At 50.2% G+C, this 21,318-nt stretch overlaps 1 protein-coding gene across 1 annotated transcript; it reads right to left on the reverse strand.

Annotated features, from left to right (window-relative positions):
• Positions 1–222: 222 nt before the first annotated feature.
• Positions 223–20,969, reverse strand: Trim14 (tripartite motif containing 14). Its single transcript, XM_038347684.2, has 6 exons — positions 20,705–20,969; positions 18,302–18,397; positions 9,492–9,725; positions 8,018–8,180; positions 5,445–5,537; positions 223–2,713 (listed from the first exon to the last, which is right to left on the reverse strand). Exons 1-6 carry the CDS (start codon positions 20,903–20,905, stop codon positions 2,178–2,180), a joined length of 1,323 nt encoding a protein of 440 aa, XP_038203612.1. The 5' UTR covers positions 20,906–20,969; the 3' UTR covers positions 223–2,177.
• Between the last annotated feature and the right edge of the window lie 349 nt (positions 20,970–21,318).

The raw sequence follows: 21,318 nt of genomic DNA on the forward strand, positions 1-21,318 counted from the left end.
CCATTTCCACCAGTTATCCCCTGACATCCACATGTGCACCATGGGACTGAAGGCCCCTCTGCCCCCTCAAACTGAATGTTAAAAAGAACTTGGTTACCTTCATGAGTGGTGAGCTCCCCATCACTGGGTGACTATTGCAAGAAAACTATGATGGGATGGCAGGTGAATGAGGTCTTATCCTGGCCTCTATGCTAGGTGCTTGACTCCCAATGAAGAACATAGTTACACTGGAGAGCATTCGTATTTTATTACACGATGCATATTATTAGAGAACTTGTCATTTACAAATATGGTTGTCACTAGCCAACATGGATTGAAACCATGTGCCCAAAGGAAATGATACATGGACCCTCTCTGGGAGGTAGTATCCAGAAATCACAGCAGCCGGCCCCAGGTCTGAGAACCCCCTTAAGAGTCAGTCCCTGCTGAGCCCAGTCTCAGGAATCTTATGTCCCACACGGTCAGGCCCTTGTAGCTGGACATTTGAGACAGGTGTCTGTCCTCCATTTCCCTCGGGGCTGGCCTGGACTAAGCCTTTTTCCTACAAACAAACACCCGCTGGGGCCAGAGTATAGCTCCGCGGAGCACACACCTGGGATGTGCAAGGCCACTGGTTCTAGCCCACGCACCATGGGAAAACAATTTGTGGTTTACCTTTGAGGTAAATTCTAAAAAACCAAGAGCATCAAGACAGATGCCTTCTATCTTCAAGAACGTGGAAAACTGCCCTGAGAGTATTAGGGCAGCCCCAGAGGCTGCCACCCAGCTGCTGGGTATCAATGGTCCTGCACTGTGAGGAGGTACAGGGGAGACTCTGTTGGAGATGTTAACAGATCCTAACCTGATACAAAGTAGTTATTAGGCAAGTTCACTAGCTTTGGCTCGCTTGAGTCTTCTGGCACTGACCGGCATTTCACAGATGGGGGCCATGAGAAGAAAGTGTCTTGCCCGAGGCCACACAGCTGATGAGAAACTAGGCTTCTGGCCAGCACAAACCTTGGCCCAGCCCAGTCTTTCTGCTTTATACTCAGAACACTATGAAGGGTAGGAAACCTGTCTCAGAGACCAGCGGAGGTAATCTAGAGGCCGATTTGGCCCAAGGAAGCAGGTGAAAAAGCTGAGGGGGCACTGCCAACAGGGAGTTGGGCTGCCGAGTCTACAACAGCACCTGCTGGAAGCACAGACCCAGACTGCAACTGGTTCCGTTATCTTGGGCAGTCAGTCACCTGACTCAAGCGTACCAATTCTGCTGCGTGGACGATGGGCTCATGTCCCACTTTGGAGGACTGTAAGGATCAAGTGTGCAGTGGACAACTACACGTGATAACACCTAACAATTGTTAAGAGATGCCTGGCTTGGCCCCTGCAGTGGTGTGTGTGGGAAAAGCTCTTGGTCTTTTGTGGATGAAGAAGATGTAGCATCAAGTGTACATCTCCCATGTTAGCTATGTCCCGTCAAATTCACCTTGGAGCCATCCTCAGTATTCCCTTCTGTGAGTAGCAGCCAACTGATCACTCATTTATTGCCTGGAAGGGGACTTTCTGAACCATTTTTGATGTCCTTAGAAAGCAGCTGGAATGACAGGTCCTATATTTGCAAGTCTCATTTTTTTGGGGTGGGGGGCTTCTTGAGGCAGATAAGCCCGAGGAGTGAGACAGGCAAAGAGATGGTTTTCCTATTTATGTTGGGACGCACAACCATTTAAAGAGGCAAAACTGTGAACTAGCTTCTGCCTGAAGAATGTCTGAACAGACTTTCAGCAGCTCAAAGAGCAGGCCAGAAAAGCCGGGACGCTAAGAAGGCCTTCCTGATTTTTTTCTTGTACCTCTTTGAGAACCCCCTTCTAATCCCAAGAGGCGGGGCTAGGTTTCAGGTCGTTCACCCTTGTTTAAGTGTAGAAGATGAAGATGCGAGAGGAGCGGGAGACTAGAAACCATCTCGGGTTCTCTGGCTCAAGGTGGCTGGGACAAAGTTAAGTGGCTGTAGAGCAGGTGACTCCCATGGGACCTTTAAGGAGATGCAGTGCCTCTGCCGGGAATCTTTCAATGAAAATTACTGTGTGCCTGCTGTGTGCCAGGAGGTTCTTGGCGCTGCATGACGGTGTCCCAGACACAGGCAGCGCCGGGGTTGCGTGGGCAGAGCCTGTAGACCAGCCTAGGAAAGGAAGCACGGTCGCCTAGGGCAACCGGGGGATGCTGATGGCCCCCTCCCAGAGGCGCAGGGCCGGGTAGAGCGGTTCCTGGAAGGTGGCGTGGAAGGTGTGCAAGTGGCTCATGCCACCGCCCACGTCGTAGAAGGCCAGCAAGCCCGCTTCGTAGTCCAGGAAGACGCCGATCCGGTGGGGGTCGCGGCGGGGCCGCAGGCGGCTTCGCTGGCAATCGTGGAAAGCCCAGTACTCGAGGTCGTAGCGCTTCACGCACCACGACTCGCGGTTGCAGCCAAGGCGGGAGGCGGCCGAGGACCCGCGGCGTCGCAGCGACGGGTAGGCCGCGCCCACCCACCAGCCCACGCCGGCCTCCTGCACGTCCACCTCCCAGTAGTGGCGGCCGGCAGCGAAGCCGTCGCGTCCCAGCACCTGACGCAGAGCGTCGAACCGGGGCGCGGGGCGCGGCCCCAAGCGGCCCAGCAGCGCGCAGCGGACGGTCAGTCCATCCGTCGACAGCCGCAGACGAGAGTGCATGGTGTCCGGGTCCAGTGTGGGCGTGCGGGCGTCTGCGGAGGGCGGAAAAGACGAAGGTCAGAGGGGCGGCCCCGCCTATCTCGGGCCCTCCGACCCTGCGCGCCCTGGCGGAGGGAGGGTCCGGACGAGGAATTGTGGGCGGGGCCGTAGGGGCCACGCCCACCTCCCCCGCTTTTGCTGTCCCGATACCCGCCCCCCCCCCCCCCCCCCCCCCAGCCTCTTGGGCCAGACAAGAGGAAAAGATAGACTTATCACACGCTCTATTTACTGCTAAAAAAAAAAAAAAAAAAAAAAAAAAAAAAAAAAGTCAGCCAGGAGGCGCATGTCTTAAATCCCAGCACTCCGGAGGCAGAGGCGGGCGGATCTCTGTGAGTTCAAGAGAGCCTGTTTTTCAAAAACAACAACAACAACAACAACAACAACTTGCGTTCCAGGACAGCCAAGGCTACACAGAGAAACCCTGTCTTGAAAAAACAAAACAAACAAAAATCTTACTGCCGAGGAAGCCCTTAATCCTAACACTTGGGAGGCAAGAGGTGGCAGTTCTGTGAGTTTGAGGTCAAATAGGGAGGTCTCCATAGCATGTTCCTGGACAGCTAGGGCTACACAAAGAGACCCTGTCTCAAAAACAAAAATAAGATAGAAAATCCCATAACTATTAGGATTCGGTTGCATGTTCCTTTTATTATTTAATTTTGAGGGTTATGCTTGGCCCTAATATTGGTATCATACCACGCATACTCTTAGGCAATCTGCCTTTTAAAACCTGCCGGCATATTCTTGAACCATATCAAACGTGTTTCAGTGGTGATCCTACTTTGTGTGTGTTTTTAACTTATGGACCCGAGTCCATCACAGTGTGACGTGTGCAGTACAGGTATCTGCCAGAAGAGGGAGCCAGATGCCATGCACTGGAGCCTCCGGGAGCTGGGAACTGAACCTGGTGTCCAGAATGAGAGCTGCAAATGCTCTTTAACACTGAGCCATCTCTGGTTCGAGTTTCTCTAAGTTAAAGAGTTAGAAATTACAACAGCCATCCTTTTGGCATAATAAATGAGGGATCATGAGAAAGTCTTCTAGAAGTTTCAACTTCTTGATCTGAAGGAGGTAAAGTAATGTTTACTTTTACAGGAATTGTTCAGTTGTACCGTTTGTTTTGTGTACTTTTTTTGAATGCATTTTTTTCAAATGTTTCTTTTTCTTCTTCTTTTAAAATCTGTATTTCAGGCTGGCCTCGAACTCGTGACCCTCCTGCATGAGCCATCACAGGTAGCCAAACATTTCTTTTTTTCTATTTATTTATGTATAATTTTTAATGCATGACTGCTTTGTCTGTCTGTATGTCTGCAGGCCAGAAGAGGGCATCAGATCTCATTACAGATGGTTGTGAGTCACCATATGGGTGCTGGAATCGAACTCAGGACCTCTGGAAGAGCAGCCAGTGCTCTTAACCACCGAGCCATCTCTCCAGCCCCAAACATTTCTTTTAAAAATATGTGTTCAAGGCTGGACGGTGGTGGCACACATCTTTAATCCCAGCATTTGGGAGGCAGAGGCAGGTAGATCTCTGTGAGTTCAAAACCAGCCTGGTCTACAAGAGCTAGTTCCAGGACAGGCTCCAAAGCTACACAGTGAAACCCTGTCTCAAAAAACCAGAAAAGAAAGAAAGAAATAGAGAGAGAGAGAGAGAGAGAGAGAGAGAGAGAGAGAGAGAGAGAGAGAGAGAGAGAGAGAGAGAGAGAGAGAGAGAGAGAAAGGAAAGAAAGAAAGAAAGAAAGAAAGAAAGAAAGAAAGAAAGAAAGAAAAAGAAAATATGTGCTCAGTGATTCCGTTTTTCCGTTTTGAGAAATTACTCCTGAAGATATACAGAAAATAAGGCATATTTATCCACGCCTTTACTAATTCAGCAAATTTAGCTGGGCAAGGGGAGAGGAGTCCCTGACCATGAAGGGTGGCCTGGGCCAAGTGACTGGCCAAGAGAATAAAGCATAGGCCCAAAGGGTAGGTAACCAAAATGGCTGGATTGTATGGGGAATTATATACAGGGGGGGACAGAAACTCAGCCCTTGGGCTGAAGAAGTTTAGGGGGCAGGGTATGCCTGCCATACCCTGTAACAGGGAGGGACTGAGGCATGCTGGAAGAACCTGGCAGCTAGTATCCGCTTTGATATTTTATTTTAGTTTATTTATTTTTAAATTTATTTTACTTTATTTTATGTGCATTGATGTGAAGCTGTCAGATCTCCTGGAGTTACAGACAGTTGTGAGCTGCCATATGGGTGTTGGAAATTGAACCCAGGTCCTCTGGAAGAGCAGCCAGTGCTCCTAACCCCTGAGCCATCTCTCCAGCCCCCATCCCCCACTTTGATATTTTAATAGGCACCTCAATTAGCCGAGGTTAATCCAGAACTTGAGATCTTCCTTCCTAAACCTCTGAGTACTGGGATTAAAAATTGTGTGGACAAAGCCTTGGTGGTTTTTACCTTTAATCCCAGTACTTTGGAGGTAAAGGCAGGTGAATCTTGAGTTCAAGGACAGCTTGATCTACAAAGTAAATTCCAGGACAGGACAGCCAGGGCTACACAGAGAACCCCTGTCTTGAAAAAACAAAAAACAAAAAAGTGTGGAACCACACCCAGCAAAAATGTTTTGAAAACAAGTTTGCTAAACAGTAAGAAAGAGTGCTGGGGTGGGGGCAGGCTCATTTCCAGTCCTTCCGCCTTTGCTCCTCACCCAACCTCCCTCCCCTATTCCCAGTCTTACATTTCAGGAAGAGTGATCTCTCAGGTGAAGGGCTGATTTTCAACAGGGTGCCTGGCTTGGTGCTGGACGATCCCGAGAGCTGGCAGTTTATGTCTGTAAGGGATTCCAGTTGTGAGATGTGAACATCTGGAGCTCATGCAGGCAGCACAGACAAACACACCAAAGTCTCCCAAGAATCATGTGCAAACTTAGAAAAAGATACTTTTTGCCCAAGCCCTGAGCCCCTTCTTATCCTGGTTATTTTTTGTCATGTTGACTTAAGATACAGTTATTTGGGAAGAGGAGCCTCAGCTGAGAAAATGCCGCCATCAGATTGGCCGGTAGAGCAGTTTGTAGGACATTTTTTTTGTGTGTGTGTGTGTGTGTGTGTCTTTTTTTCCCTCCCCCCTTTTTTTGTTTGTTTTGTTTTGAGACGGGTTTTTTTTTTTTTTTTTTTTTTATCCCTGGCTGTCCCAGAACTTGCTAGGTAGAGCAGGATGGCCTCAAACTCACAGCCATCTGTCTGCCTCTGCCCCTCCCCCCCACACACACACCCCGAGTGCTGGGATTGAAGGTATGTGCCACCATGCCTGGCACTGGAGGACAGTTTTCTTGACCAATGATTGATGCAGAATCACCCAGCCCACTGTGGGTGATGCTACCCCTGGGCAGGCAGACCAGGGTGGCATAAGAAAGCAGGCTGAGCAAGAGATGGGGAGCCAGGCAGTAAGCAGTGTTCCTCCACAGTCTCTGCATCAGTTCCTGCCCTGGTTTCCCTCAGTGATGGCCTATTAACTGTAATGTGAAATAAACCCTTCCCTCCCCCAAGTTGCTTCTGGTCTAGTGTTTATCACAGCAATAGAAACCAAAGGAAGATACGCCTGGTTCTCCCCACCCCAGCTCTCCTTACTCTATGCCCATTCCTGTGAGCTAAGACTTTTACTGTCCTGCAGCGTGACCAGCTGGCTCTCACTTCACCGTAGGCCTTGGTGTTTGTTTTTCCTTCTGCCGAGAGCACATTTCCCCAGGAACAGGGGCATCCGTGAGAACAGAGAACACAGGCGGAGCGCATTGTATCCGACCCTGGACGGCAGCCTCCCAACAGGAGCTCCATCATACAGATGTGCAAACAAGAAAACCTCTGGACAAGGTGGCAGAATGACTTCAGAGCTGTGTGTCACCCCTGTGCTCCTGTCCTTAGAACTCCAGGGCCTACAGAATGCCACTCCAGTTTGCCTCAGGACCTTCCTAGAGAGGCCTCCTCAGAGCCTGCTACGAAAGGTTCCTCATCTCTGTCTCCTCCGGCTTTATTTTGCCTCACAACAGTTCCTGTGGCCCCCAAACACATGCTGTCTGTTTTCCCCTCAGAGGACTGGGGGAGCCACGGAAACAGCAACACAGGACAGGCACACAGCCAATGTGGAGAGCGAATTGCCACCACAGCTGAGGGGATCAGTGCCAGGGACTTCTGAGTTCTCCACAGGCTTTGTGGGCACTTCAGGGCTGGACCCCAGATGGGTACTGCGGTTGAGGAGGGGCTCCTGCAGCCGTCTCGTGAGGCCCCAGGCACGCGATGGGGCAGGTCCTAGAAGGAGTGGGGCAGAGGTGAGGTGACAGGGAGGGGAGCCAGCTGGAGGTGGTAGAAAGGCCTCTGGGTGTGTACAGCTGTGTTAGCCACCTGCGGGGGTGTGACTGGCCCTGGGCAGAAGAGGAGGGGTGAGAGCTAGCAAGGCATTGGCGTGAGCAGACCCCAGAAGTGGTGGCTGGAGAGTGGCAAGCAGGACACCAGCCCAGGACAGGCCGAGGTGGCACCAGTTGTTAAGGAAGGGTTGGAATGGGGCATGGTGGCACACACCTATAATCTGCTCGGGAGACTGAGTCAGGAAGATTGAAAGGCCAAGGCCAGCCTGAGCAACTTAGGAGGGCTCTCTCTCAAAATAAAAAAGAGCTGAGGAGGGGCTGGAGAGATGGCTCAGTGGTTAAGAGCATTGCCTGCTCTTCCAAAGGTCCTGAGTTCAATTCCCAGCAACCACATGGTGGCTCACAACCATCTACAATGAGGTCTGGTGCCCTCTTCTGGCCTTCAGGCATACACACAGACTGAATATTGTATACATAATAAATAAATAAATATTTAAAGAAAAAAAAAGAGCTGAGGACTGCCTCAGCTTGCTTATTAGCATGCTTACCGAGCCCTAGGTTCCATTCCAAGTGGTGGGGGTGGGAGTGGGGTGGACACTAAGCCAGGACCTCCTAACTGCCCAGCTAATGATGCCCAGCATCATGTGGGCAAGGCATGGCTTGAGTGGTCGGCTACCTCCGACTGTCACGTTGTTGGGACAGAAGTCATCACGAAACAAGTCTCTGGGGAGATCTTCGGGAGAGTCTCTAGATGGGGGGAGACCCATTCTAACTGTAGGAAATACTGCTCCATTGGCTGGGGTCCCAGACTGGACAGAAAGGTGACAGTGACCCAAGCTCCAGCACCCGGCTCCAAATGCAGCGTGACCCTCTGCCTCCAGCTCCTGCCACCCCGAGTCCCTCAATGAGTGTGTCGGGAGTAAGGGCTCCAAGTACGTCATTAGGCAACTCACTTTCCTTCAGGCGAGTGTCCATTGGTGTCTGTAAAGTGTCCCGGATGGCGTCCATAAACTCCTTAAAGAAGTTCTTGATGGGCTCGAAGGACAGGGGCACAGGGTGGCTCAGCTCCGGGGGGCTCATCTGCTGTCCCATCTCTGACTTAGTGGCTACATATGCCTGTGTAGATGGGCATAGGGTCAAGATGGCTCCAGGGGCTGCAAGCTGAATCTAGCCTCCGCTGTATACCCGGGAAGAAACCCAGCCAGCCAGGCCCCACTGTGCCTGGCCACCGTGGTCAGGACAAGCTGTACCACAAAGCAGTGCCCTGGGGAAGCTGCTCAGCGACCGGAGATATAAGGCACATAGAGTTGTTGGTTAGTTCCCCTTCACCCTTCCTGCCCTTCTTCCCCTTTCCTCCCCTTTCCCTTCCCTTCCCACAGGGTCCCTAGGAGGGCCTGAGCAAGGAGGAATGACCAGGACATTGCCCTAGAGTCCGGGTCACCGTGAGGGTCTTCCTCAGGGCTGACCTGGGTTCCATTCTGTTTTATCTTATTTTCCTGGGACAGGGTTTTGTGGAGCCTAGGCTGACCCTGAAGTCCTGATCCTCCTACCTCTACCTCCAAGATGCTGGGATTACAGTCACACTTCATTCCTGGCCAGGTCCAGGTTCTGATTCTACCAGAGTGTGAGCCCTGCTGAGTCCTGTGACCCTTAACCCCACATCTCACCTACCAGAAGCCTTGCTGCAGAGCTCCAGTAAACACCTAAGCTAAGATTCGTGTGTTGGGCTGAATAAGAATGGCCCCATAGGTTCACATATTTGATCATCAAGGAGTGGCACTGCTGGAGAGGGATTTGGGGGTGTGGCCTTATTGGAGTAGGTATGGCCTTGTTGGAGGAACTATGTCACTGGGGTTGAGCTTTGAGATTTCAGATGCTCAAGCCAGGCCCAGTGTGTCTTATAGTCTCTTCCTGCTATAGAACTCTCAGCTACTTCTCCAGCACCACATCTGCCTGCCTGCTGTCATGACAGTAGGAGCTAAACCTCTGAAACGGTCAGCCAGCCCCAGTTAAACGCTTTCTTTTCTAAGAGTCGCCATGGTCAGCCAGGCAGTGGTGGCACACACCTTTAATCCCAGCACTCGGAGGTCAGAGGCAGGTGGATCTCCTGTGAGTTGGAGGCCAGTGACCACGGTCATAGTGGGTCTTCACACAATAAAACTGACGAAGACAGTTCACAAAGTGCTTGCAGCCTGGGGGCCCTGGGAAACGGTACTGTTAAGACTATTTACAGTTCAAGATAGATATTAATTATTGTAACAGTGTATACTTTCCTGACCACCTGCGTGCTGGCAGTGAAGTCTACACGCTAGCCAGGGAAATCTCTGTGCACTTCCCCAGTGTGTAAAGATCATGTTCGTTGCCACAGTGACCCAGGTGCACGTGGGCAGCCCGTGGCAGCTGTAAGAACAGGAAGTCCTGCTTTACCTGCAGCAGCTGAATGGGGTTGGGCTCCAGGCTCATGACCCACACCCTGGTGGAGAAATCATCCACGGCCTCAATTTGCTTCCTGCAGGACTCGGCTTGCTCCCTGTACACCTGGAGGGTAAGCTCTGTATTCTTATCAATGAATTGTTTGGCCAGTACTTCCTCTTCATCCAGGAGTAATCTGAGTTCCGTGAATTTCTGTGTCAGCCAGGCTTTACTTGAGTCTGCATAAACCTTAAAGGAAAAAAAAAAGTCGACTGAAGACAATACACTTGCCAACCAGGAAGTCTGGAACAGAAAACACCTACAGAGTTGAGTCCAGCAAGGTGGCAGTCTGTGTGTATGCCTGCAGGCCAGAAGAGGGCGCCAGATCTCATCACAGATGGTTGTGAGCCACCAGGTGGTTGCTGGGAACTGAATTCAGGTCCTCTGGCAGAGCAGCCAATGCCCTTAACCGCTGTGCCATCTCTCCTGCCCCTGGCAAGTAGTTTCAAGACAGGATTTCTCTGAGTAGCCCTGGCTGTCCTGGAACTCGTTCTGTCGACCAGGCTGGTCTCAAACTCATAAAGATCCACCTGCCCCCTGCCTCCCAGGTGCTGGGATTAAAGGTGTATGCCACCATGGCCTGGACTTTTTCTTTTGTAGTTAATTTTTTAAAAATTACAGTATGTGCATGTCCGTGTGTGGGTATGTACGCATGAGCAGGAGTACAGGTCAGGGACAAAGACATCAGAGTCTCTGGTACTCGGAACAGACAGAACTCCGGTCATTGGCCACTGAGCCATGTCTCCTGCTGTTTTCAGCTTCTGCCTGGTTTTATTGTTCTTGCTAGGTGGGGCTCTTTGTTTGTTTGTAATAGGATGTGTCCCTTGGCTGATCTACTGTTCGCTATATACCCCAGGCTGGCCTTGAACTCACAGCTATCCTCCTGCCTTTGTAACAGGACCCCAGATCTTAGCACAACTGACTCCGTGATGGAATTATCACCCAGGCCACAAAACTCAGCACATAGACAGCACCACCTGATAAAATGAGGAAAAAGACCTAATCTTTCAGAGCCCATGGTTCTGGGAAAGTCTCTAATGAGCTCACCTTGTTTTTTAGCTTCTGTAGTTCCGTTTCAGGCTAACTACTCTTGTTAACTGAAGTATGTCAACCCAGAAGATTTTTTTTTTGTTGTTGTTGTTGTACATAAATGCTCACCCTGAGAAAGGCTCAGGGCTACACTGGGATCCCAAACACCTAGGGTAGTCACCAGCTAGTCAATGAAGACTTTCTATTGACTTAAACCCATGTCTGGGCAGTCTTCTCAGCTGGACACCCCACACCACCTCAGCCTCTCACATGTGGAGATTACAGGCTGTGCTGCCACACCCAGCCAGAGTTGCTATTTGAGAAGCTGCTATATGAATAAGTTCTAGAAATAAATAATGGTCATGTTTGCACACAAGGCGAATGTCGGTCATGCCCCCAGAAAGGGCACTTGAAGAGTCAGCATTATATATGTATATTTGTCACTATGAAAGGGTATCAGGGCTAAAGAGATCAGAAGACCCGAGTTCGATTCCCATCACCCACAAGATGGCTCACAAGCCCTGTAACTCCTCTTCCAGGGGAATCTATTGTTCTCTTCCAGCTTCCATGAGCACCAGGCACACATGTGGTGTGGTGTACAGCCACACATGCAGACATAACATCATACATGTAGAATAAAATTTTAAATTAAAAAATGAGAATACCTTCCTATGTTTCCTTATACAATGGAAAAAGCAGGAAACACTGCAGTAAATATCTGGAAAGATAAAGTCTAAAAAGTAGAGCAGCTCCTTCCCTCATCCAAACTGCCTTCAGCCCACACAGCAGAGTGGGTCCTGTAAGGAACAAGGCTTCCCTGTGACACTGGGTTGTTTTTTTTTGTTTGTTTTTCCAGTACTAGGGATGAGTCTCGAGCCTTGCAGAGGCCAGGCCAGCCCTTAGCTACTAAGATGTACCCTCTTTTTTTTTAAGACAAGGTCACCCTTATGTAGCCCAGGATGGTCTCAAACACAGATCTTCTTGCCACTGCCTCCCAAGTGAGAGGATTACATGACATTATACATGTCCCCATGTGCTGTCTTGATAGGACAGCTATGGTTTGACAAGAAATGGGAAGTGAGTTTGTATGTGTCTCTCATAGAAGGCTTTAATCAGTAGCTAGGTCCTGAAGCCAGCTTGAGCGCCCATGGCCTTATTTGTAACATGGCTGCAGAGGGTCCGTGTACCTAGCTACTGACGTATATTTAATGAATGACCAAGGGGAGGGAAGAAAATGTGTTCCTGTCCACAGCCATACCACACTGAATGCGACTGACTCAGTGTGATCTCAGAAAGGAGGCAGCTTGGGCCTGGTTGGCACTTGGATGGGAGGGACCATGTCCCAGAGCCTTGAATGAGGAATATGTGTTAGAGGCAACGGAAAGAATCTAACAGGCCTCTGTAGAGACACCGTCGGGATTCATTGTTCCTTCCAGCTGAGCTGAGTTTCAAGCAGTCCCAAAGATCCATTTAGTCACAAAGAAAATCTCAAATAGGGAGGGACATTGCACTGTACTGTCTCAGCAGAGAAGGTACAGGATGCGGAGTGGTGGTAGGAGATGCAGGGGTGGAGTAGGCAGAGAAAGAGAGAGGGAAGGGGGAAAAGGGAAGGAGAGGGAGATGGGAGAGAAAGTAGAGAGACAGAGGGAGAGGGGGAAAGAGAGGAGAGAGGGAAAGGAAAGGGCAGAGGGAAGAAAGGGAAGGGAAAGGGATGGGGAAGGAGGTAGAGAGAGATGGAGGGAGGGAGGCACAGAGAGAGACACAGAGAGAAAAGGAAGTTGGCTGCCAGTCTGGGTCCCATGGAAAACCGGATCCCCACACTGAACTTTGGAGTTTGGAGCTGGGCTGGGTGGGGCTGGTGGCGTCTGGATGAGAAATGCCTAAGAACGACCAGCAAGAAAGAACTTGACCGGCCAGGAAGCCTTGTTCAGGGAGCCTGAGGGACTCAGTGCGTGGGACACAGGTTGTTCTGTGACCCCCACCTTCCTTCCGGGGGCGGGGTGGGGCTGTGAGGAGAAGGCAAGAAGCTGCTTCCTGAATGCTGGGCATGACAGGACAACCCTAGAACAACCCCACTGGGGGCTCTTGTGAGTGGTGCTTTCAGGGTGTAAGAGAAGTTCTCCAATCCTTCCCAAGCCATTTTAGTTAGGGTAGCCATGGCCAGCATAGAGGGCAGAGGAGCGGCTGAGCCTGCCCAGCAGCATGGTGGAGGTCAGTAATATGTTCAAGGTCAGCAGCAAGGCTACATCCTCATGGCCTCATTTCCAATCTGGCAAAAGTTGGCTAATGTCACCCTGTGTGTCGTGTCCACAGACCCACGTTCTGGTTCCATTCCTGTAGTGCTCAAGGACCGTGACCGCACAGAGCCAGGTCCGATACCAGCCCCAGACTGTGCCTCAGGTCCCTCTCCTGCCTTTCCTCAGCTCTCTGCAGGCTGAGGTTCTCAGACTTCCTTGGGTCAACAGGAAGAGAAACTAGAGGGAAGGCAGAGGGTGAGGGAGCAGCAGGGTGCTTCTCCCAGCAGGGCAATGGCCCAGGGGTGACTCCCATTGAGTCCCTCCCTCCCCTAGGTCCCAGGAGACGCCTGCTTGTAGTTCTAGATTCAGCTCAGGAGACCCTGCTCATACTGACTGCAGGCAGGCAGGCTGGCTGGCTTCCTGTCTGAATGCCTCATTGGTCCTTCGACCTTGCACTGAGCATGCTCTCCAGCTGAAACCACAGAGTGTTTCTGTGCTCCCGGGTGGCCCAGGTCCCTCCTGTTATGTAACCCATGATAAAGTACTTCCCTTCCTAGCCTCTCTTTCCATATATATATGGAAGGATATATATATATCCTTCCCTTTTAGGACAGACTCTCACACAGAGCAGGCTCACCTTGAACTTGTAGCTGAGGATACCTTGAATTCTTGAATCGCCTGCCTTTACTTCCCTAGTTCTGGGATTTCAGGCATTCATCGCTGCTATGCCTGGTTTTATGGAGGATTGTGGGGTGCTGGAAGTTGACCCTAGTAGTCTGTGCGTACTAGGCAAGCACTCGACCAACTGGTTCATATCCCCAGCCCAAGCGTTTGGCCAACCATACCCAGGTAGACTTGAAGGACTGTTCTTGTTCGTTTTGCTTTTTGGGTGTTTTGGTTTTTCTGTTTATTGGAGTAATCTCTTTTTATTGTCTTTTTAAGATGCGTATTACTGTTGCCTACATTGGCTTGAATGCCATGGCTCAAGCAATCCTCCTACCTCAACTTCTCATGTAGCGTGGACTACAGGCAGCACCATTTTCTCTGGCTTAGACATGCATCTCCTATGGGCCTTTCAGTTCTAACAGACTGCACATTCTAAATCTGCTATTATGTTTGCTTCAACAAGCAACAAGCAGTCTTCATCCACACAGACCCTCTCTCCCACTCTCTCTCTCTCCTACTTTCCCACCCATTTATAAAAGTATCAAAGTATGCGGAGAAGTGGTGGTGCACACCTTTGATCCCAGCACTTGGGAGGCAGAGGCAGGTGGATTTCTGAGTTGGAGGCCAGCCTGGTCTACAGAGTGAGTTTCAGGACAGCCAGGGCTACACAGAAAAACCCTGTCTCAAAATACAAGAGAAAGCAAAAAAGTAACAAAGTATGACTAAGTGGCGCATGTCTGCACTCCCAGCACTTCGGGGGGTGAAACAAGAGAACTGAGACTCAAGACCGACCAGGCATTTCTGTGTGTGTTTGGAATCCCAGTAGTCAGAAAGCTGAGGCAGGAGGATTATCATAAATTCAAGCCTGGTCTACATAGTGAGTTCAAGACCAGCCTAGACTACTTAGGAAAAACCAAACTGGCCACAGTGGAACATGTCTTTAATCCCAGCACTTGGGTGGCAGAGGCAGGTGGATCTCTGAGTTCAGCCTGGTCCACAGAGGGAGTTCCAAGACATCCAGGGCTGCCCAGAGAAACCCTGTCTTGAAAAGACAAACAAACAAACAACAAACAAAACAAACAAAAAGAGAATGAGTCAGAAAGACTCTGGAGGTCCTGAGTCCAATTCCCAGCAATGATACGGTGACTCACAATCAACTATAATGAGATCTGATGGCATATCATATTATGTACCCATAATAAATAAAATCTTAAAAAAAATACGACACTTGAAGTTGACCTCTGGCCCCCTGATCACAGGCACACAGATGCACACTCACCTGCATGAACACATGTGTACACATACACACAAGGACAACCTACAAGACACAGGCTGGTAAAACCCTCTCCCCAAACAGCTTCGCTGGCCAAAATGTGGGCGATTCAGAGAGAACGGTGTTGTTGTGTTGCTGATACTCAGTACTAGCACGAGGAGACATCTAGGGCTGCATCGAGGTGGGGTTACCCCTGCCACATGAACGCCCTGACCCCTGAAGAGCCGCGGCAGGGAAGCACACAGCCTTAGAGGGGTGTGGGCTGGAGATTGCTAACCATGACTTTAACTGTCCCCTGGAAGGGAGTGGTGATTGGCTGGGTCACTGGCTTCTATTTCATAGACTTTGGACCGTATCTGAACTTTATTGATCTGTTTACAAAGCTCCATGGGTTCATTTCCATACCAAAGAAAACTTTCCTCAGTTAGGCCTCTAAATCCACAGTGGCCCTGTCTGCCACAGCTGCCACCTGCGTGTTCACCAGCACGCTTGGGCCCTGTCTCAATGTGAGAACTGGGAAATGAGCGGGGATGTGGCTCAGCGGTAGAGCGCTGCTCTCGCAGAGGTCCTGAATTTGGATTCTAGCACCCATCTTGGGCAGCTCAGCCCCAAGTGATCTAAGGCCCTGTTCTGGCCTCCATGGGCACCCAAATACATGTGGCAGACACAAAGTCAAAGACACATACACACAAATGAAAACAAATTGGAAACATACAGAGTTCAACTACTATATGTTGAATATGTTGCTAAAAGTACCCAAATAAACCAGGGGACATCCCATGCTCATGGATTAGGAGACTTAACACCATGGAGGTACATTGTTCAGACTACTAGCCTTAGACTTGTGCCCCTTGGGTCTCAGCCACCTATGTTGTGGAATTATAAATGACAGCACCTCCTGGATCTTTTTTCTTTCTTCCTGAGACAGAATCATTTCACATTGTACGGCCAGACTGTCCTGCAACACACTATATAGCTCAGGCTGTTCTCAGACCTGCACCAAACCTCCTGTTTCACTCTCCTGAGTACTGGGATTACAGGTGTGAGCTCCCGCACCCAGCTTAAGAGCCTAAATAATTTTGGAAAGGCAAAGAGGGTTCATCAATTATTTCAAGATCTCTTATCAGCTATATTAATTCTAACCATGTAGACACATGGTTCACAGGCGCACACAATGTACATAAATACTAAAAAGAACCTGCTCTGCATGTAGATCCCATGTGCCGGGCTGACACAGACACTGTCACATTCCATGCTTGGCTCTGAAGGACAGTTATGTGTCATAGAAAGAACCCCCAGGGGGGCTGGAGAGATGGCTCAGTGGTTAAGAGTACTGACTGCTCTTCCAGAGGACCCGGGTTCAATTCCCAGCACCCACATGGCAGCTCACAACTGTCTTATAACTACAGTTCCAGGGATCTGACACCTTCACACCAATGCACATAAAATAAAGTTAAATAAACCATAAAAATATTTAAAAAAAAAAAAAGAAAAAAAAAAAAAAAAAAAAAAAGAAAGAACCCCCAGTCACCTAGGTGAAGGAACAGGACATTTCTTTACAAGATATTTGCAGCTTCCTGTGACTCTAGAATTGTTCCAAAGTGAACATGTAAGAGTTGCTGACACCCGCTTCTCTCCTCCCTTGGACTCTCCTGCATGTTGCTGTTGTCTGGGGAATACTTTCTGGGATCACTTGCCGGGTCCTTGTGAACTGATTTATCTCCTTGAGCCCAGCGCCTTGCTTTTTTGAGACTTCTTTTTTATCTACTGTTAGTGCATGTGTATGCTGTGTGTAAGGACATATGTATGTAGGTGTCAGAGGGCAACTTTCAGCAGTCTGTTCTCTCCTATGAGATCCTAGGCTTGAACTCAGGTCATTAAACTTGGGCAGCAAGTACTGAGTCATCTTGCTGGCCACTCTTTTTTTTTTTTCCCTTGAGACATGGTCTTGCATATTCAGTACTGGCCTGGAACTCAGTAGTAGGTGAGGATGGCCTCAAACTTGGGTTTATCTTGCCTTGAACATGCTGGGATTGCAGGTGTATACCACCATGCCTGGCCAGTCCTGCTCTTGAAGACTTGAGGGAGGGTCATGACTAATAGCTAAGCTAGGGCCACTGATGTGACCTGTGAAGATCTCCAAAACACCGAGACATGTAGCCCCCTAATCGATAATGGATGTCAGGAACTGGCGAGTCAATCCCACACTCCCGTGTGGTGGCAGTGCTGCATACCTGTTATCCTAACAACTTAGAAGGCTGAGGCAGGAGGATTGTGAGTTTGAAGTAATCCTGGCCTATGTAATGGAGACCCCATCTTAATCAGCCAATCAGCCAGTCAGTCAATCAATCAATCAATCAATCAATTCTTGTGGTTAAGGTCTGTAATCCCAAATACTCAGGAGGCTAAGGCAGGAGGCTCACGAGTTCAAGGTCAGCCTGAGATAGAGTGAGTTTGAGGCTAATTTGATTAGCTTAGTAAGACCCTTTCTCAAAACAAAAATGTTTCCCATGCTCCTATAAATAACCATCACTCATTTCTTTTATGTAATACCAATTAAACTCATCGGTACCCACATACACACAGAGGACTGCTAGTTGGAAATCAGTGGGATGGGAACAGGGAGGGAAATGGGGTGAGTATGATCAAATACATTATATACATGTCTGAATACATAGGCAGCCCATTGTCATGTAAATTCACATATGCCAACAGTAAAGTACTTTTTAAAGAGACTTTGCAGAGACTCAATTTTAATAAAAACAAATTCACATTTTTCAGACACACCCTGCCCCTCAAATAAAGTAGAGAAGTCTGGAAATGTATGACTAGGTGGAAAAACACTTGCCTACCATATGTGTAGCCCTGGGTCCAATCTGTAGTACCACCACAAAAGAAAGAAATAATATTGTGCCAGGCGGTGGTGGCGCAAACCCTTAATCCTAACACTTGGGAGGCAGAGGCAGATGGATCTCTGAGTTTGAGGTCAGACTGACCTACAGAGTGAGTTCCAGGACAGCCAGGGCTACAAGGAGAAACCCTGTCTCAAAAACAAACAAACAAACAAAAACCCAAACAAACCAGTAAGCAAGTAAATCACCAACATTGTATAGGGGGTAAAGCTGAAGAGTGTATATCTATGGACTATATTTAGACTCTGTTTCTCATGGTCAGACCCCTTAAGAATGGTCTGCCTGCCCCGGGAGATATTCTGAGTTCCTTAAGGCAGTTTGGGGTGTGGGAGGATGGAGGGCCAGTTCCTCTGGGTCTTGCTGAGGAAAGATCGAGTCCTGGCATTGGTAAAGTGGAAGAAGGGGGGGCAGAGGATGAGCCTCCACAAGGCTGGTAAAACCGACCTTCAGGGCCACTCACCTGCACACGTGTTTCCTTTGTGATCTTCTACTGAAATTCCTAACTTTGTATTCTTTCCAAGAGGACCCCTTGCAGGTGCCCCAATCCCCAGCAACAACTCTGACACCTGTTTTGAGGCTAGTCCTTGCTTTTCTGGGTTTCCACAAGGGGAGACCTCTGCACGGAGAAGGGAAGATGGGTGCACTTGCCTTGAGCTTTTCCCCAGCGTCTTCCAAGTGGGCTATGTTGTCAGCGTGTTGCCGCTTCTTGGTTGCCAAACATTCTAAACAGTCCTGGAAGAGTTTCTGCGATGGGGGTCAGGAGAGAGAGAGGAAAGCTGTCACTTTCAAGCCCTTGTCCTTGCTCTCCCCTTTACTGGTTTTCCTTAATCACATTTTCTTTATCTATAGGGTGGGAGCAGGGCATACTGGGGCCATAGCATACGTGGGGAGGTCAGGGAACAATCTGCAGAGTTCCTTCTCTCTTTCCACTCATGGGTCTCAGGGATTGAACCCAGGACGTCAGGCTTGGCAGCAGATACCTTTGCCTGCTGAGACATCTCACTGGCCCATCCCTGAATTCCTTTTTAGCAGAGGTACCCGAGGCTCTGAGAGTGGGTAGCTTGCCCAAAGTCATGTGGGTGGTGAGCAGATTCTGGCCCTCTGCTCAAGCCTTTGTCCAGGATGCCTCCAGCCTGGGTGTCTCTCTCCTACCTTCCATGTGTCTGTTTTTTAGAAGTTACTATTCTACTGAATGCCTGTTTTGGGCTTCTTCCTCCGACGATGGCCTTTCTCCACCTTAGCCTTCCTTACAGCTGGTCTTCCACTTGACACCTGGGCCTACCTCATAGGAGCAGGGGTGGGAGACTGGATTACCAGGGCATGCCAATTTCCAGAGGAGAGCTGGAAGCCCGAGGAAGCATGCAGGAGTGTGGGCTCTGGAGTTAGACTAAAGCTAGGTCATGGCCCTACCTCTGCAGCCGTGTGCCCCACACCCATTTCCTTCACTGCAAACAGGGTCGCTGTGGAGACTGAATGACATTCTCGTGCCTGGCCATCAACACATGCAACAAGCTGTAGCGGAGCGGCCGGCCGTGGTGAATGGCTTTACTGGAAGAGGGAACTGGGGGCAGGGAAGGGGGTCAGCCTTGGTTTTAGCTTCTCCATGCGCATCTCCTGTGACACCTAAGCCACCTACTGCCCAAGGTGGCCCAAGAATACCCCAGTCTTCTGGCTTGAACCCTCCACATCCAACATAGGAATCTGTCTTGGGACCCCAGAAAACCTTCAGTACCCTTCAAGGCCATGCCCAATGACACTTTCCTGCCTTGGCTTCCTGCCTCAAGTTCAATCTTTTTTTCTGGCCCTCACTGACCACCACCTTGGGCTTCCTACTATGGTATTTACCACAAGGCACTGTTACCATTCTCCCCCTGACAAGCCAGGCAATGCGTCCAGGTAAGAGGAGGATCTGACCTATGACCCGCCTCACTGAACAGGTGTTTGATGAGTGAATGGCTCTGTAAGCTTGTAGAGCTAGGGCGTCTGTGGATGCACTGATGAGGAACCCCGAGACAGACAAAGGAGGGAGACACTTGGGCCACATCTCTGGAAAATAGCCTTGAATGTCCAAGTAGCAGCATCTGGGGATCATTATTAGTCATTCACAGGTACCAAAAGGAAGGTTCTGGAAGCGGGGACATTTCTTATGAACCCAGAACTCCACGAGCCAGCCTGTGCTCCCATTGGCCTGATTTCAGATTATACTTGTTACAGGTGGTGAAGTCAAAGGAGAGCATAAATGAGGTGTGGCCAGGCAAAAGACCTCTTAGAGACAGAAATAATAAAATTGTCTTTGTGAAGACAGAAGGCTGGGCCTAGCCTGCCTTACGCTTCTGAAGAGCCAGGCATGCCCGGTGGGGTCCTACTCAGTGGCTGTCTGCAGAGAAGACTGTGATGTCGCAAGAGGGGAGCAGTGGTGTGTTTGCATAGGGGGAGGAGCCGGATTCAAGGCAGGAAGATGGCCTTATTGAGTTTGCAAAGCAATACAGGCCTACAGGCTCCAGGTGAAAATGGCCTATTATGAACTCCAGTGTCCAGAGACTTTTCTAGGCTTCATGATGCGCAATCGAGGACTTTTCTTTTTCTACACCCACAGCTCCAGTCCGGTCTTTTGACGTATTCTTGCTATGTAGCACTGGTTAGCCTTAAATTCTAGTCTTCCTACCTCAAACTCCCTGATGCCGCCCGAGCGAGCGTCCCAGAACCTTTGTCTGTGTTCACTAAACCTCAGGTTTTCTTTAAGCCGGTGGCAGCGGCAGCGTCAGGCAGCTGCCCTAGCAGAAGCGGTAAAGGACGTCTGAGGATCAGCCTGAGCCTCCCAACAACAAGTCTTCTAAAACTTCACTGGTGGCTTGGTCTACCTTTGCACGGGGTTCTGCCTCCAAACCTTACGTCTACCACCTAGGGGACAGTTTCCAAGTCCTAACGTGATGTGGGAGTGAGACCTGCCTGGCCTAGCGCTCTTTCGTCCGTTATTTCTGTTGTTACTCCTATGTTCAATCTCCGCCCACGCAGACCTGCGTGAACGCCCCACGCCCCACGTCTCCCCACCTGCACGCTCGCAGCCTCCTCCTGGGCCAGGCCCACCGGGTGGCCGCGGTGGGCACCCAGCACCGGGCACAGCGCGCATACGCAACGGCTGCAGCGGCGACAGAAGAGCTCAGCCGGGCGTTCGCTGTGCTCAGGGCAGCGCCAGTGGCAAGCCCCGTTGGCCTGGACGGGCTCCGGCATACAGGCTGTCTCACTCGCCATTCGCTGTGGCAACCCCTGTCCCGCAGTGTAGCCGGTGGGGTGGCTGCGAGAATCGAAACCTTGCTCGGGGCGGGGCTGGCGACAAAGCTCCCAGTGGCGGACCGGGGCAAAGGGGGCGGGGGACGGTGATGAGCCTTGGTCCCGCCTAGTGCTGGATCCACAGCACAGCACAGCACCTTTTCACTCTGTGAAAAGCCCTGTGCGGGAGGAGGCTGCCACCGACAGAGAACGCTGGGGCCCGCTTGAATGGATTAACTGGCAAGTGAGCTTCCCACTTGGTTTCGCTGGTCTTGGGGGTTTCGGCAAACTTCCGGAGTGGAGATGCGTGGTAGGTGTGGCCTTCCCGGAGGGGCCCGCATTTCCCATACTCTCACTCGTCCCTTTTCCTGTAGGGCTTCTTTCCTGGGGTCAGC

The sequence above is a fragment of the Arvicola amphibius genome, chromosome 11 (genome assembly GCF_903992535.2).
Source record: "Arvicola amphibius chromosome 11, mArvAmp1.2, whole genome shotgun sequence".
NCBI classification, from domain to species: Eukaryota; Metazoa; Chordata; class Mammalia; order Rodentia; family Cricetidae; genus Arvicola; species Arvicola amphibius.

Excerpts from the sequence above, each read along its gene's own strand:
- Trim14 (XM_038347684.2), bottom strand. The coding sequence starts at position 20,905 with ATGGCGAGTGAGACAGCCTGTATGCCGGAGCCCGTCCAGGCCAACGGG. Across the intron at positions 8,181-9,491 it reads ACCCCATTCAGCTGCTGCAG|GCATATGTAGCCACTAAGTC; the intron begins GTAAAGCAGGAC and ends CCATCTACACAG. Across the intron at positions 5,538-8,017 it reads GGACACTCGCCTGAAGGAAA|ACATAAACTGCCAGCTCTCG; the intron begins GTGAGTTGCCTA and ends AATCCCTTACAG.